Source organism: Prinia subflava, chromosome 14 (genome assembly GCF_021018805.1).
Source record: "Prinia subflava isolate CZ2003 ecotype Zambia chromosome 14, Cam_Psub_1.2, whole genome shotgun sequence".
Taxonomy (NCBI): Eukaryota; Metazoa; Chordata; class Aves; order Passeriformes; family Cisticolidae; genus Prinia; species Prinia subflava.
In genome coordinates, this window is record NC_086260.1 from 20332578 (window position 1) to 20345939 (window position 13362).

The 13362-nt window shown below is 39.3% G+C and overlaps 1 protein-coding gene across 3 annotated transcripts in view; it reads right to left on the reverse strand.

The window, feature by feature from the left end:
• Nucleotides 1-13362, reverse strand: part of IL17RD (interleukin 17 receptor D) — a 50481-nt gene that overhangs the window by 13621 nt on the left and 23498 nt on the right. For all 3 annotated transcript variants that reach the window (XM_063411350.1, XM_063411349.1, XM_063411348.1), the window contains exons 2-7: nucleotides 9035-9092; nucleotides 4819-4944; nucleotides 2276-2394; nucleotides 1501-1621; nucleotides 425-469; nucleotides 179-330 (exon numbers count right to left, since the gene is read on the reverse strand). In XM_063411350.1, coding sequence (XP_063267420.1) covers nucleotides 179-330; nucleotides 425-469; nucleotides 1501-1621; nucleotides 2276-2394; nucleotides 4819-4944; nucleotides 9035-9092 — 621 coding nt within the window. The remainder of the gene's footprint in view (nucleotides 1-178; nucleotides 331-424; nucleotides 470-1500; nucleotides 1622-2275; nucleotides 2395-4818; nucleotides 4945-9034; nucleotides 9093-13362) is intronic.

Sequence of the window (13362 nt, forward strand, 5' to 3'; positions counted from 1 at the left end):
TTTGACTGATGAGTGCTATCACAGCACAACTGTCATTTGCACAAATAGTTCCAAATAGTTTTACAATTTTAGAACTCATACTATTTTATATTAAGTTTTTAAACTTTCTGTAAGACCTTAGAACATCTCATGTTGATAGGTTTTGCGTTTTTAAGAGCTGCAAAACTCAGCCACGTACCTGTCTGCAGGTCTTTTGCTTAAATGGTCCTTCATGCTTCAGTTTGTAGTGAAGAAAGTAGTACCTAAACCCAAAGTTGTGAGGTGCATGATCAAAGGACACTTGCATGTTAAAACCGTGCTGGGTAACATTCACATTCCTTGGCTTCCAGTCTGTCAGAGGAGATATTCATGAATTGCAAAATGACTCTTCAAGTACAGTAACTTTTCTTATGATTAATATATAGAAAAATTACATTTTACTTACAAGGTTTGCAGACAAGGTTTTCTGGCTGTAGCAACAATTCACATGCTACAAATACACAGAAAAAATATTAATTATATAGTATCAAACTGCTATGCTATTTAAACAGAAAAAGAACAAGGGAAAAAGTAGGGAGTTCGTAATTTTGAATACTCTTACTTCTTTCCCAGACTCTAATATGCCTGGACTAAATGCATTTTGCAAACTTAACTTTTTTGTTGTGATTTCAAGTCCCTTCTCATCTTCATATGAGAAACACAGATCCATTAATTTGAATATCACATTTCTTAGTGAAACAAAAGGGATAACACCAGGCACAGCACATCAGGAAAGGAAGTTAAAACTAGTCTTAAATATATTTATTCAGAATAAGGAAGTATGCTGAACACTACTACCAATGGTACAGCGGTCTGTGTTAACAGACAGACTTGAAAATACCTTAAGCAGTTTTATAGGGAAAAAAAACCCTTAGCAGGACAAATATCAACAGTTCACCTCAAAAGGTACTTCCACTTTCTCACTATATTGTGTGAGCACTGAGGAGCTTATTCAAATTTCTTCTATCTCCAACAGGAATTGCTAAGTAATTGCGGGAAATTCAACTTGATCTGCTGCTATTTAATTTTAGATGTCCTCCTCTAGATCTGTCTTTAGACAGCTGTCTTTAAATTATAATCTCAAAAGCAAAAAACAACATGCCCTTCTCCACAATGTCCAAAGAGGAGCAAACCGTCTTAATGAGTTAACTGAGAACCACAGGAACAATCCTGCTCTAGGCAAACCTGAGATAATCTCAGGCCCACCTGAGACTTTTCTTCTGGTTGCTGCTTAACACTTATGATCACACACCACAGATTTATCTATGGCATCCAAATTATTTCTGCTTAACACCCAGATTTTCCTTCCACAACAATGTCAGTAACTACTTAACCCAGACTCATCCAACATCATCATCCACTACATTCCTTTGTTGGGAAAACCAAAACATTGAGGGGAGGCCCACTGAAGAGATGATATGCAATACTGTATAAAATGCAATACTATATCATATGCAACACTATATTATATACAATACTTACATCTAGTTCGGAAGAAAAATGGGTGATAATTACTTTCATTCTTAATGGAAGGAAAAGGAACAATCTTTACAAAGTAATCTGTTTCAAACTTCAAGTTTACAAAGGGGTGGGACTCCATTCCCTACAAAAAAGATTGCAATATATTTTAAAATCAACTATCACAGCTGAAAGTATTTTTCAAAACAAGCCCACAATTTTCCAATTAAAGGCTGAAATTAATACGTTAAGAATCCTTCCTCCACCCCTCTGTTCCAAACTGACATGAGGAATCTCAATATACAGTTGGATGTAGACTATTACAGATGGGCATCTGTGGTCCAGTCACCAAAATGACTGTTCTCAACTTCAGCAAAGTTTCTTTCAAAAGGAACAAGATCTGTCTCTCAAGCAACAATTATCATTAATTTCACCAATAATACTTTTGAGAATCAACTTTTTCGCAAGGGCATGGAGCAATAGGACAAGGGGGAATGGCTTCAAACCGAAAGAGGGTGGGATTAGATTAGATATTAGGAAGAAATTCTTCAGTGTGAAGGAAGTAAGGCCCTGGCACATGGTGCCCAGAGAAGCTGTGAATGCTCCATCCCTCCAAGTGTTCCAGGCCAGGGCTGGATGGGGTTTGCAGCACCTGGGACAGTGGGAGGTGTTCCTGCCCTTGGCAGATGGGTTGGAACTGGATAACCTTTAATGACCCAAACCATTCTAGGATGATAAACACTTTCAAAACTACTCACACAGTCAAACAAACAAACTTTTGTTGAAACAAAGCACTTACTGTTTGTTTAAAACTGGGGCTGAGCTGCTTTGGATCTTTTAAAACTATCTGCTGGCATTGTCTTCCTTCTGATTTTAACTCCTCAAGTATTACTCGAAATCCTTTCAGGTATTCAATCCCTACAAACAGCAGGACATTTAAATATAATATTAATATTTCAAAATGCTTAATGTGGTATTTTATGTAATTTGAATATATTTCATTTGTCTTTAAAAATAAAATTTATCAGTCATATGAAATATGTTTGTATTTAATACCTGTTGCTGTATGTCAGTTCTGCATATTTCATCTTGCCTATCTAGAATTCAGTCTTTGGCAAAGGCTACAATCACTACATACTTGTGGTAATGCTTAGAACAGAGGGGGCCATGTCTCATCTGAGGCTTCCAAATAACCACTGCAATGTAAGTTATCATTACATTCTTCACCTTTAGAAATACTTTATAGTAACTTCACATTTCCATTTTGACAATCAAACATAACATTTTGCCGGCAAATTATGTCTTTACAATGTTCTCATCACAGAATTACTTAATGATATGACTAAACTGAGTCACAGTGATGTGAATACCGCAGGAAAATTCCAGTGTTACCCTGTGACAGTTTTGTGGCTCAGGTGTCAAAGGCACTGCACAGCTCTTCAACTCTCACTACTCCATCTAACTGCATCTCTTCAACAGTGTAATGTCGGAGTCTAGAACATCCCTCTGGCCACCCTGGAGGATCTGGAGACCAAACAGGGGGGTCTGGGATCTGTACAGGGGGGTCAGTTAGACCCACACAGATCCCAGGAGGACACTGGCTCTGATTCCTGTCCATGGGAGTGAACACTCATATGCAGGAAGAATCACAAATCCTAAGAATTTAGAATAAGTAGTGGATGGTTTATTATAGAATATAAATATAGAAATTAGGATTCTTAGCATATGGGGCTGAAGAGACAAGATGGAGGAATTGGGGAGTGGCCCCTGTCTTCCTTGTTCTTGCTCTCGTCCCCCATTTTCTGCTGAGTTGGATCTCAAGGATTGGTTTAGAGTAGAACTGACATGCTAGTAAAGGTAGTAGGTATTGGTAAAATTTTGTAAATAAAAAATACGTCTCGGACAGTGGTTGGGTCAGGGGTACTGTACATAAGGTGCGGGGCTCTCTGATCCGCCCAGTCTGCCGCGTGTCCTGCTCTGCTGGGGATGCCTCGCAGAGCTGAGAAAGAACTAAGATAACGTACCCTGCCAGGGAGGCCTGGCAGAGTTGAAAAAGGACTGAGATAATGAAGAATAAACAACCTTGGAAATGTGCACCGGCGGACTCAGCTTGTCGTCTCTACCTCTGGTGTGTAACACTTAGGGCAAAGAGAAGACTGAAAACCTTATTACCTCTGGGAACAGCAACCCAGAGGAAACCCTCAGGGAACAGCAACCCTGGGGAAAAGCCTTATTACCTTGGGGCCAGCAACCCCAAGGAGAATCTCGAGGAAACAGCAACCTTGAGAGTGTAACACATATTTATCAATGACACAGACACAGCTTTTGTAAACTAAATGCTACATAAATCAAAATGGACTCATTTCAGTTCATGCTATGTTTGCCAACCCAAAAAATAAAATCCCAAATGTATAATTTCCACATTTTCCACCACCTCCTCTGGTTCACAAGTTTTCATGGGTGTGTTTTGATTAATGTTTTATAATTTTGTGGAAGATAAAGTGTTGCCAAATGTGTTCTTATCATTTATGGAACAAAAGCATTATTTGTCCTTACATGAAGACCCTGAAAGAGAGAGTGTCCAGTTCCCATGTTACCTGAGATGTCTGAACAGCAGTTCTGTGCTCAAACTGTCCAAAGGATTAACCTCTGGTGATTACAAGGAAGAACACCAGGCTTTGTTTCCCATGGATGTTTGATTCATCCAGTCTGCAACTGAAGATTACCAAATGCCTTCAACTGCACAGTTTGCAGAATTCAGTGGAATTTTCACATATTCTTTTAAAGCCCAAGATAAGTTTCTCAGTGGAAATGGATTTCTGCATAGCCTCAATTTTGGACACTACTGCTTTAGTGGGCAACAAGGTACTTCCAGTGACATTGAAGCAACTGAGGAATCCTCCTACTCAGACACGTGGCAAGGAAACACATTAAAGTTTGTATAGCTGTGATTAGATAATGTTTTCCACCTGTAAGACACTCTGCATCTTAAAGAACCTTTAAGTGTATCAGGAACTAAACTCAATCAATGTTACTGAAATGCACCAAAGCTTTAGGGCAGAAAATGAAACCAGGGACAGTTGCACATTCTGAAAAGTGGGAATTCAGTAAACTGCGACAGTAAAAAGCAATGTATGGCTGCAGAGAACATCCTAGTTTTAAGGGTGTTTTTGAAGCAAGCCAGAAAAAATAGGAGCTTTGCAAAGGTTCAAGTATTGCTTTCTTCTTAGGCAGTTTATGTCAATGATTCCAAGCATAATTTAGTTATTTGACTTCATACCTATGAGCAGGAAATTATTACCAAACCCATGATCAATGAGTCCATTTCCCTCTAGAACTTACCAATGGCATTTGCTGTCCAAAGGATCATCACAGCCACCTGTTCCTGGCATGCAAACTGACTGATAGTGATGTTCTGCACATCTCCAATCACATGTCTTCCCACTGAACTCAGGTAAGGAGTGCAGTCTGAAAATACAGACAAATAAACACTTTAAGAAAAGCATTCTTGTTGACATAAATTCCGTAATATGTCTTCAAGACTGAGTGTGCCTGCATGGCGATAACTGAGCAAAGTAGAAGTACCAGTGCATTATTTTCTGTAAGTACTACACAGCAAATCTAGATGAAGTTTTTGTCTCAAGACCCAAAACCCCACAAAACTCCACAAATCATTGAGCACAACCACTCTCGGTGGTTCCCAACCCATAGCTCACAGGAGTCCCAAGGGTATTACCAGTTTATACCACCACTGTAACCTGTACCACATCACGTGTATTGGGACTCCCAAAAGAGAACAACTTTTCCTTGCAGTTGTTCAAACTAATATGAAGTCTGACAGTAATTTTGTTCACGTACAGTGCTCAAAGCAAGAGAATGTTGGTCAATGATTAGGCACACATGAGAACAATACATCATGTGAAGCTTGAGAACTGCTGAAGAAGTTCTTTTAACCACGATACTGCTTGATCTTGAACACAAAGAACCTACTGTTTAAATCAATCTCTTCTCAGTCTTCCATTCTGCAGCCACATCCCTACCGACCACTTAACTGCCACTGATTGACTCAGGACTGGTTTTGTCTTGCTATCCTCACAAAATACAGTATATTCATGAAAATTACAGCACCACAGCTTTAGCTTTAATTAAGAAAATAAAATATAAACAAAAGATTCCTGAGTTTGTTGTTGAATTTTACCATATCTTTTTGTTTTCAAAAGAAGAAAACAACCCCAAATTTTATTACTTTTAAAACTTTACAATATTTAGGCTCATATTTTGTGGCAGGAAGAGAAGTAGCAGGCAAGGAATTCACTAGTTCTGGAGCACAGTATACATGAAGATGGGTGTGCAAAAACAAACATTCTGATTCTGAACTAATGAAACCACCAAATTCCAGAAGAAATTGATCAGTAGATTGTATACTACTGATGATTAATTCAAAAAAATGAGATCATTTATGTGCTATATACTCATCTGTGCAGAGCTTGTAGAAAAGAAACATGAAAAATGAAGTGCTATGATACGCCAGTACAGGAAATTTCAATTTAATTCAGAGGTGTGTTCTTAAAGGCAAGGAAAGAAAAATTATTAACCAAAAGGGAGATTTAGAAAATGGCTTTTTACTATGAATAACTATGGCAAGGGGTCTTTTCTCTAACTGTCACAGACATAAGAATAGAACAGTCTGTACAGCACTGCCTTTTACAAAAGCTTGGCAGTTCATACTGACTCTGCCGTTTGTAGAATTCTGTTGCTATGAGTGAACTCAGTGACAGCACAAACTTCCCCTTAGAAGGACAGAGGATGTCCTTCAATGGAAAGATTGAAATAACTGGTTTTTGCGAAGTCTGGATCTAATTAATAGCAAGCCCAAGATTTTGGACCCTGGTTACTAGAATTTTATGGTCAAATGACCATTGCCAAAATGGAATGTAGCACAAATGCCTGAAGTTTGACTGCAAGTCACTGATTCACAGTTATAAGGAACAACAGTTTTAGGAAGAAAATAGCATGGAGAAAATCACACTTTTTAGGAGATCACTTCTTATACTTGAGTGCAACTGACATACTAAAAAATACAGACATTTCCTTTTCACCTGAACAAAGAATCTAACCAACTAATTTAGCATCATAAAACACAGTTTTCTAGAGTTGCTCTGTGGCAAAATAAGAGCCTTTAAACCACAGCCAGCAAGCCAAGTTCTGTTTTGTGCTGGCTTATTAAAGGTATACATACATATTTCCATACTAGGAGAGCTCTTTAGACTGCATATGTGCAAACTCTTTTCCTAGTCCTGCAGAACTCGAATAATTCCTTTGCCCAGGAAGCACAAAGTGCCAGCAGAATTGTGAATGAATACTTCTCACTGGTTAAACACAGTTTCTAGTGACAGAATTAATGGAAAAAACATGACACATACTGAGATTTAAAGACTCAGTGTGTTAACTAAACATGAGGATCTCTGTTCTGACTGGTACCATTTCCTAGTTTTCTTTATGTAGATAGAAAAAAGAAATCATATTTCTTTTGTAGTGATCACCTGCATCTTGTACAATCTGACACACTTAAAGTTTGCTCATTTTAAATATTAGGATCCAATTAGATTAAAAAATTCACAGTGAAGGACTGGAAATTCAGAAATTAACATAAAAGTAGAGGAGCAAAAGGATTATCAAAATGAAACAAATCACTATTGTTAGGTTTCCTGATGCATACTCTCAGTGATGAAATTTTACCTACATTCTGCATGTGATGTAATTTCTTTGGGCAGGCAGAAAAAAACATCTATGACTTGCACTGGCATTAAAACAAACATTGTTTTAATGTAAATTGGGACCTTGTCTTGACTGTACATTGAGTTTATATTGATGATGGCCACTAGCTGCCCACATATGGATAAACTCTTAATGTATCCATTAAGAAGCAGTCCTGTTTTGACAACTAGACAGGAAAGATGATAAAACATCTAAAATAACCCCCAACAATAAGATAACAGCCATTTAGCAGATGTTTGAAGAGGTCGGAGTATTACTGCTGCAACCTGTTTATCACTGTTACTATGCCAGAGATTACTTTGTTCTCAGTTCAGCTGCAAAACACACCACATCTGCTACAGCTCTGAAACCATCTGTCTGCACTGCAAATGTAGGCAGCAGTTTTCCATTGGCCTGGGCCTTGAAGACTGTAGCTAATGAAAAGTTCCCATTGATTCAACTAAATGAAGAGATGCTATTCAATATTCAAATTCAATATTAATCCTTGCAAAGACAAGTTTTTTAATATATTACCTGTATACAAATGCAAACTACACATTTTCTACTTCGAGACATACATTATGCCATTTCCCCCCAAAATTACACAACAGAGAAAAGTGGCATAAAGCTCAAAATAATCTTTTCCTATGTCTTTGTTTGCACTGAAACTTTCAGTGACTATATTTTTCACAGAATAAAATAATTTCTATAATGTTCCAATCAAATACCAGGCAAATTATGAAGGCCAACCTTAAAAAGAAACTATTACAAACTGTTAGATAGCTTTATTATCAATGAGACACAGAAGGAGAAGATCTACCAGACATAAATTTTCTAGATTTTAAAATTATGTCAACATTAAGGAGCTTATGCTGTTCTTAGAGCCATATTAAGAGACATGTTGCTATATATTGACAACTGTGATGGAGTGTTGGGGGTTAGATTTGGGTTTTTTTCACTTACAGAATTTTTTTTCCACAAGTTTCCAAGAGGCCTTGATGACTACTTAGTCAGAACAAAAGGGAGTACTTGAGGGACATGACAGCACAAGGCTACACCTATTGGTTTTGAGTCCCTAGGAGTGTCCCTCAGAGGGGAGAGATGACAGCTTTGGGAAAGGCAGGAAGACAGAGCTGGGGGAGGAGAACTCACTCTTGCTGACTCTCAGCCTGGAGGAAGACGGTCAAGCTGCCCCCCGCCCCCCCCCCCCCGGTTGCAGGAAGAGTTTGCAGCCATCACGGTGCCTCTGTCTCGTCCTGGGAAATCTACAGTCATCTGCTCGTGTACCCAGGAATCCTGAGCTCGCTTTCTCCAGCCCTCCCCCCACCGCCACTTCTTCTTGGGAGCTTTGAGGCTCTCCTGCTACTCTGTAGCCCTGCACTGCCCAGCCCTGCCGGGACACCCCTGCCATTCCAGCTACCAGCACAGAGCTCCTCATCTCATCCACCAGCCCGGGACTTTCCACCCTTCCAGCTCAGCCTCTCGGAGTCCTGCAGGGGCACCGAGATCAAACTGCCCCTGGGCTTTTTGTGAAAGAAAGCCCTCAAGGTTCCTGGTTCTGTTTATTATTAATGCTGTAATTGTTGTTTTGTCATATATACTAGTAAAGAACTGTTATTCCTATCCCCATACCTCTGTCTGAAAGCTCCTTTAATTTTTTAAATTAGAATAATTTGGAGGGAAGGGATTCGAATTCTCCGTCTCTAGGGAGGTCCTGCCCCCTTCCTAGCAGATATCTGTCTTTCAAACCAAGACATGGAGTCTTTCATTTCTGTGAATATAGTGCAGATTTTCAACTTACTGTCATATTTAAAGGTGATGTTGAGTAGTCCATTGTTCTTTGTGACTGATGACAGCCCCTGTAGAGAAAAAACAATGAAAAAGGAAAGTCTGAATGCAGTCCTTGCATGAAGACATGAAATTGTGGTTGAAGTAGTATGATCTGCCCAGTAGATGGGAATTATAAAAGCTTATTTTTGGAAGAAAATTATGTGATATTCTCAACTTTCACCATCTAGGTGAATTGTGTATACACAAACCCCATACCTTTAATCAAGGCTACAAGACAAATCAAATTAGGTTCTCCAGGGGAGACAAGGTGCAAGAGAAGAGAAGAGAACGTCAGCCAAAGAGTTTTCCACTCCACAGCCGTAAAAAAGAGCATCAGAGTTTCCAACAGAGCAACATTGCAGAAACCCATTATGCTACCTCAGACACTCTTTTCTTTTACCAAATACTATCAAAGTAGATACTGCAAACTGAAGACCAGAGAACTGCTCTGCCAGAGAGAAATCCAGACTGATGAGTCTGCTGTCTCTTCTCTACTAAGAAAATAACTTTTGCTCTCAGACATGCAATACCTTTCTCTTCAGAAAGCACTGAAGGGGTTTTGAAACACAAAATGTCGCATCACAAAACTAGAAACTGGAATACTGGTTCTTATGATACAGTATCATTCCCTGGAAGGCAAAATACATCATATTTGCTATTAGCTTTAAAAAAATACCACCCACTTACACAGAGTTGTATCCAGGTTCACTGCTACAATGCAAACAGCAAAAAACCATCAGTATAAAAGACCTCCTGCAGTAATTAGATGTAGCCAGATTAGATGCCTGAGCACTCACTGTGTGCCTCTTCATACAGGTATGTTAGACCCAGGTATGTACAAAAAAAAACAAGGTAGGAGTTGTCAAGTTAAAAAAAAAACCCTAAAACACTTCCTAAAGGATGAAAGCAATTCAGACTTTTGATAGCATTGTTACAACTTAAATTTGTCATCTCCTTTTCTTTTTAGGTAGCTTTTAATTGTTTAAGTTTGATTTAGTTTGGCATTGAACCACCTGTTTTACAAAAAAGCTTCCTGAAACAGGAAGTCTTTCTTTTCAGTTGTAACTTTTCTATTAATACATGTTCTAGTCTGACTCAGTTTTTGTTTCTCTAATCTTTATTAAATGTCATTTAACTTACAGCAAAACAAAGACATGATTTGATTTTAAAAATCACAAAAAATTAACTATTGACTTTTTATAAAGGGAGATTAACCATCCAGTCAATTGATACTTGTCTTCCTTTTGTCCCAGAGCTGAAGTTTTGAAAGACATAAATTCTACCAAACTCCACAGAAAATTAGCACATGCATTTTAATTTGTTAGATATGATTTTTATATGCTATATTAAAATAAAAAGGCAACACTTCTCCCTTAATAGCATTTCTACTGGGATTATGGTGACATAACACAATATGTAACAGTATAAGCATAAATAAATCTGTAACAAGCATTGATAATTTAGATGCAAAGACACAGAAGCCAAACTCTGCTGAACCTATGCAGCACGTAAGACTTACTAGTGGCAAAAATTTGCCCCAGGTGTAGAAAAGGTACAAAAAGGCTGCAGTAATTAGTGAGAGAATTAGGGTCACCCCAAAGTATTGAATTAAATAATTAAATATATTAGTTGTAAGTTAAAACATGTAAGCTACTCAGATAATTTCTCATCATGCTCAGCTGTAGTATTCATCCCTCAAGTACTTACTCCTGTGAATTTAAAAATATATTCTTCCAGGAAGCATTCCCTTGGTTTTGAATTAAAGTAATTGTGCTATTTAGGTGGCTTACAGCTAGGAGAACTTGTTTAGAGCATCTTACTTCAAAACTATAAATACTAATGTTATGGCCTCAGGGCTCTGAATTTTTAGCTAATTGTCCCTGCCATGGCAGGGGGGTTGGAAGCAGATGATCTTGAGGGTTTCTTCCAATCCAAACCATTCTGTGAGTCTATCATTAATTAATCACAAACATTTGTTGAATTTACGTTTGTTGAATTGAATATATTCTGAACTTTACTAGAAACCAAGTCTTTGTGTCCTGGACTTTTTTGCCTAAAAAACCCTTGTGGTCCACATACTTCTATACATGTGGACTGAGAAGAAATACATAGGAAAGCAAACAGTCAAAACATCTTTGAACAGATAATCCAAGTTGAAATGCACACATATTAAATTACAAAAAACTTTTTTTTTGTCAAAAAGCTGGGGGAGTAGAGGAGGCATTAGCCAGATTAAATCTCACATTATGTGAGCTCAAAGCACAGAATTCCACAGAAAACATGATAAGCTAAAATCCAAATCTTGTATCTATATTGGACAAGCACACATCACATACCTCAAATCGCAGAGATCAGTGTTGGATCTGTTTCTCAATGTGTATAAATAGACTGAATAATTAAGGTTAAGATCCTAAGTCAGGATAGATCTAAATAAGACCAATACACATCATCTGAAGAATGAATAGCTCATTTGGATGTTCAAGGCATGTACAGGCATTTCATTTTAACATCCATCTTTCAACATGAAAAAGCATACGTATTAATAAAAGACAAAGACTATCATATTGTGAAAAATGTGAAATTATTAATTCATGTTCTTATGGTTAATGGTAAATTAAAAAACTATAAAACTGTTGTCGTGGTTGCAGGGGAGGTGAATTTTTTCCAGGGGGATGTAGGCAGTCCAATCAGTAATCAGCTTTTCTGCTGGCACCTGGATTGGTCACTCGGAGGTTTGGACACGCCTCTGAGGACACAAAGAGTTAAAAGTAGGACCCCCCAAGGGGGTTCGGCCTCTTTTCAGATCCCGGTTTCAGCAGAGAGAGGTGTCAGGCCTCCTTCCCCTGCCCAGCCACGAGGCTGGGTGGGGGAGGGGAAAACACGTGGTCGGCTCAGGTAAGCCAGAGCCCCCGGGGGCGGGGAGAAGAGAGGGGACAGGACTGGAACTGAACTGCCCCGTCCAGGATGGAGGGGTGGAAAACTGTGGAAGTGCCTTCTGTGTGTGCTCACCCCCCTCCACCCCCAAACTCCGGGAGAAGGTGCCCAGCCACGTAGGAGTTGTGGAGCCTGGGAGTGCCTGAGCCTGCACCCTGCCCAGAAAAAACTGTTAACCCTTGTGTAGCAGAAAGAAACTTTTCTTAAGACATTGATTCTCATGACTGGTGGTTTCAGAGAGAGGGAAGCGGCCTGAGACTGAGATGATAAAGCATGATTGGAAGGAACCCGATGGAAGAATGAGAGGAGTAGCCTTCTGAGCTGGACTTCTCTTGCATAATGTCAGCCATGGACTGAACTTAAGTCTCTTTTGAACATAAACTGCATTTTGGGTGGATGCAGCTGCCCTGCTTTTGCTACAGTGACTGGCACTTGAAGAGTGGAGCGAGCAGAGAAAAGAGGGGGAGGGTGAAGTGGTGCCCTCTGCCCTCAGGGGAGACCTGCTCCTGGAACCCCGGCCCCTGGGTAAAAAGGGGAGAGCTCGGCATGCAAGTATCCTTAAAAGAGCCCTGTATGTAGTTTTGGCCTATGAGACAGCGGTGAGAGCGCTGGACATAGGAAAAAGAGAGTGTCACCCTGGCAGACTTCTCCGGGCGGTGCCACGGGTGACATGGGAACACATAAGGAGTAGACCTGTGTGTTCTGGAGAACAGTCTGTGGTGCCAGAGAGACTCCTCTCTCCCTTGCTGAATTGAAGATTAGTTTGTTTTTGAGTGGTGATTGTTTGATCTAAAACCCAAAGGTTGGTCTGTGAAGATTGATGGGTGGGGAGGTAGAAACTGGGAGAAGAAATGTTCTAAGAAGTTTTTATTTCTGTCTCTGTGTGTGTTTAAGAGTATTTCTGTCCCTGTTCTTATGTAATTAATAAAGTTTTGGTGGGTTTTTTTTTTTGTTTTCAAGATTTAAGCCTGCTCTGCTCTGTTCCTGATCACATCCCACAGGAGTTGTTAGAGAAAAAACATATATTCATGGGTGCATTAACATCTGGCCAGTGCCAACCCATGACAACTGTATATATGTGTGTGTTGTATAAAAGTATGAGTTTCAGGATACTTTGCAGCAGTTGGTGAAACCAAATCGTGAAAAGCCAGGCACCACCCCAAGAGCTCACATTCAGAAATAGACAAAAGGTTTACAGGAAAACCAGCAGTCTCCTCAATCACTGGGAGGAGACCCATCAAGACACACTCACAGATCAGCAAGCATCATCATCCATATCTCATATGACCATTCATCAGCCATAAGGATCTATAGAAACTGGGCATTAACATATGAAATGAGAGAAAGAACTCTTTCCAGCCTAGT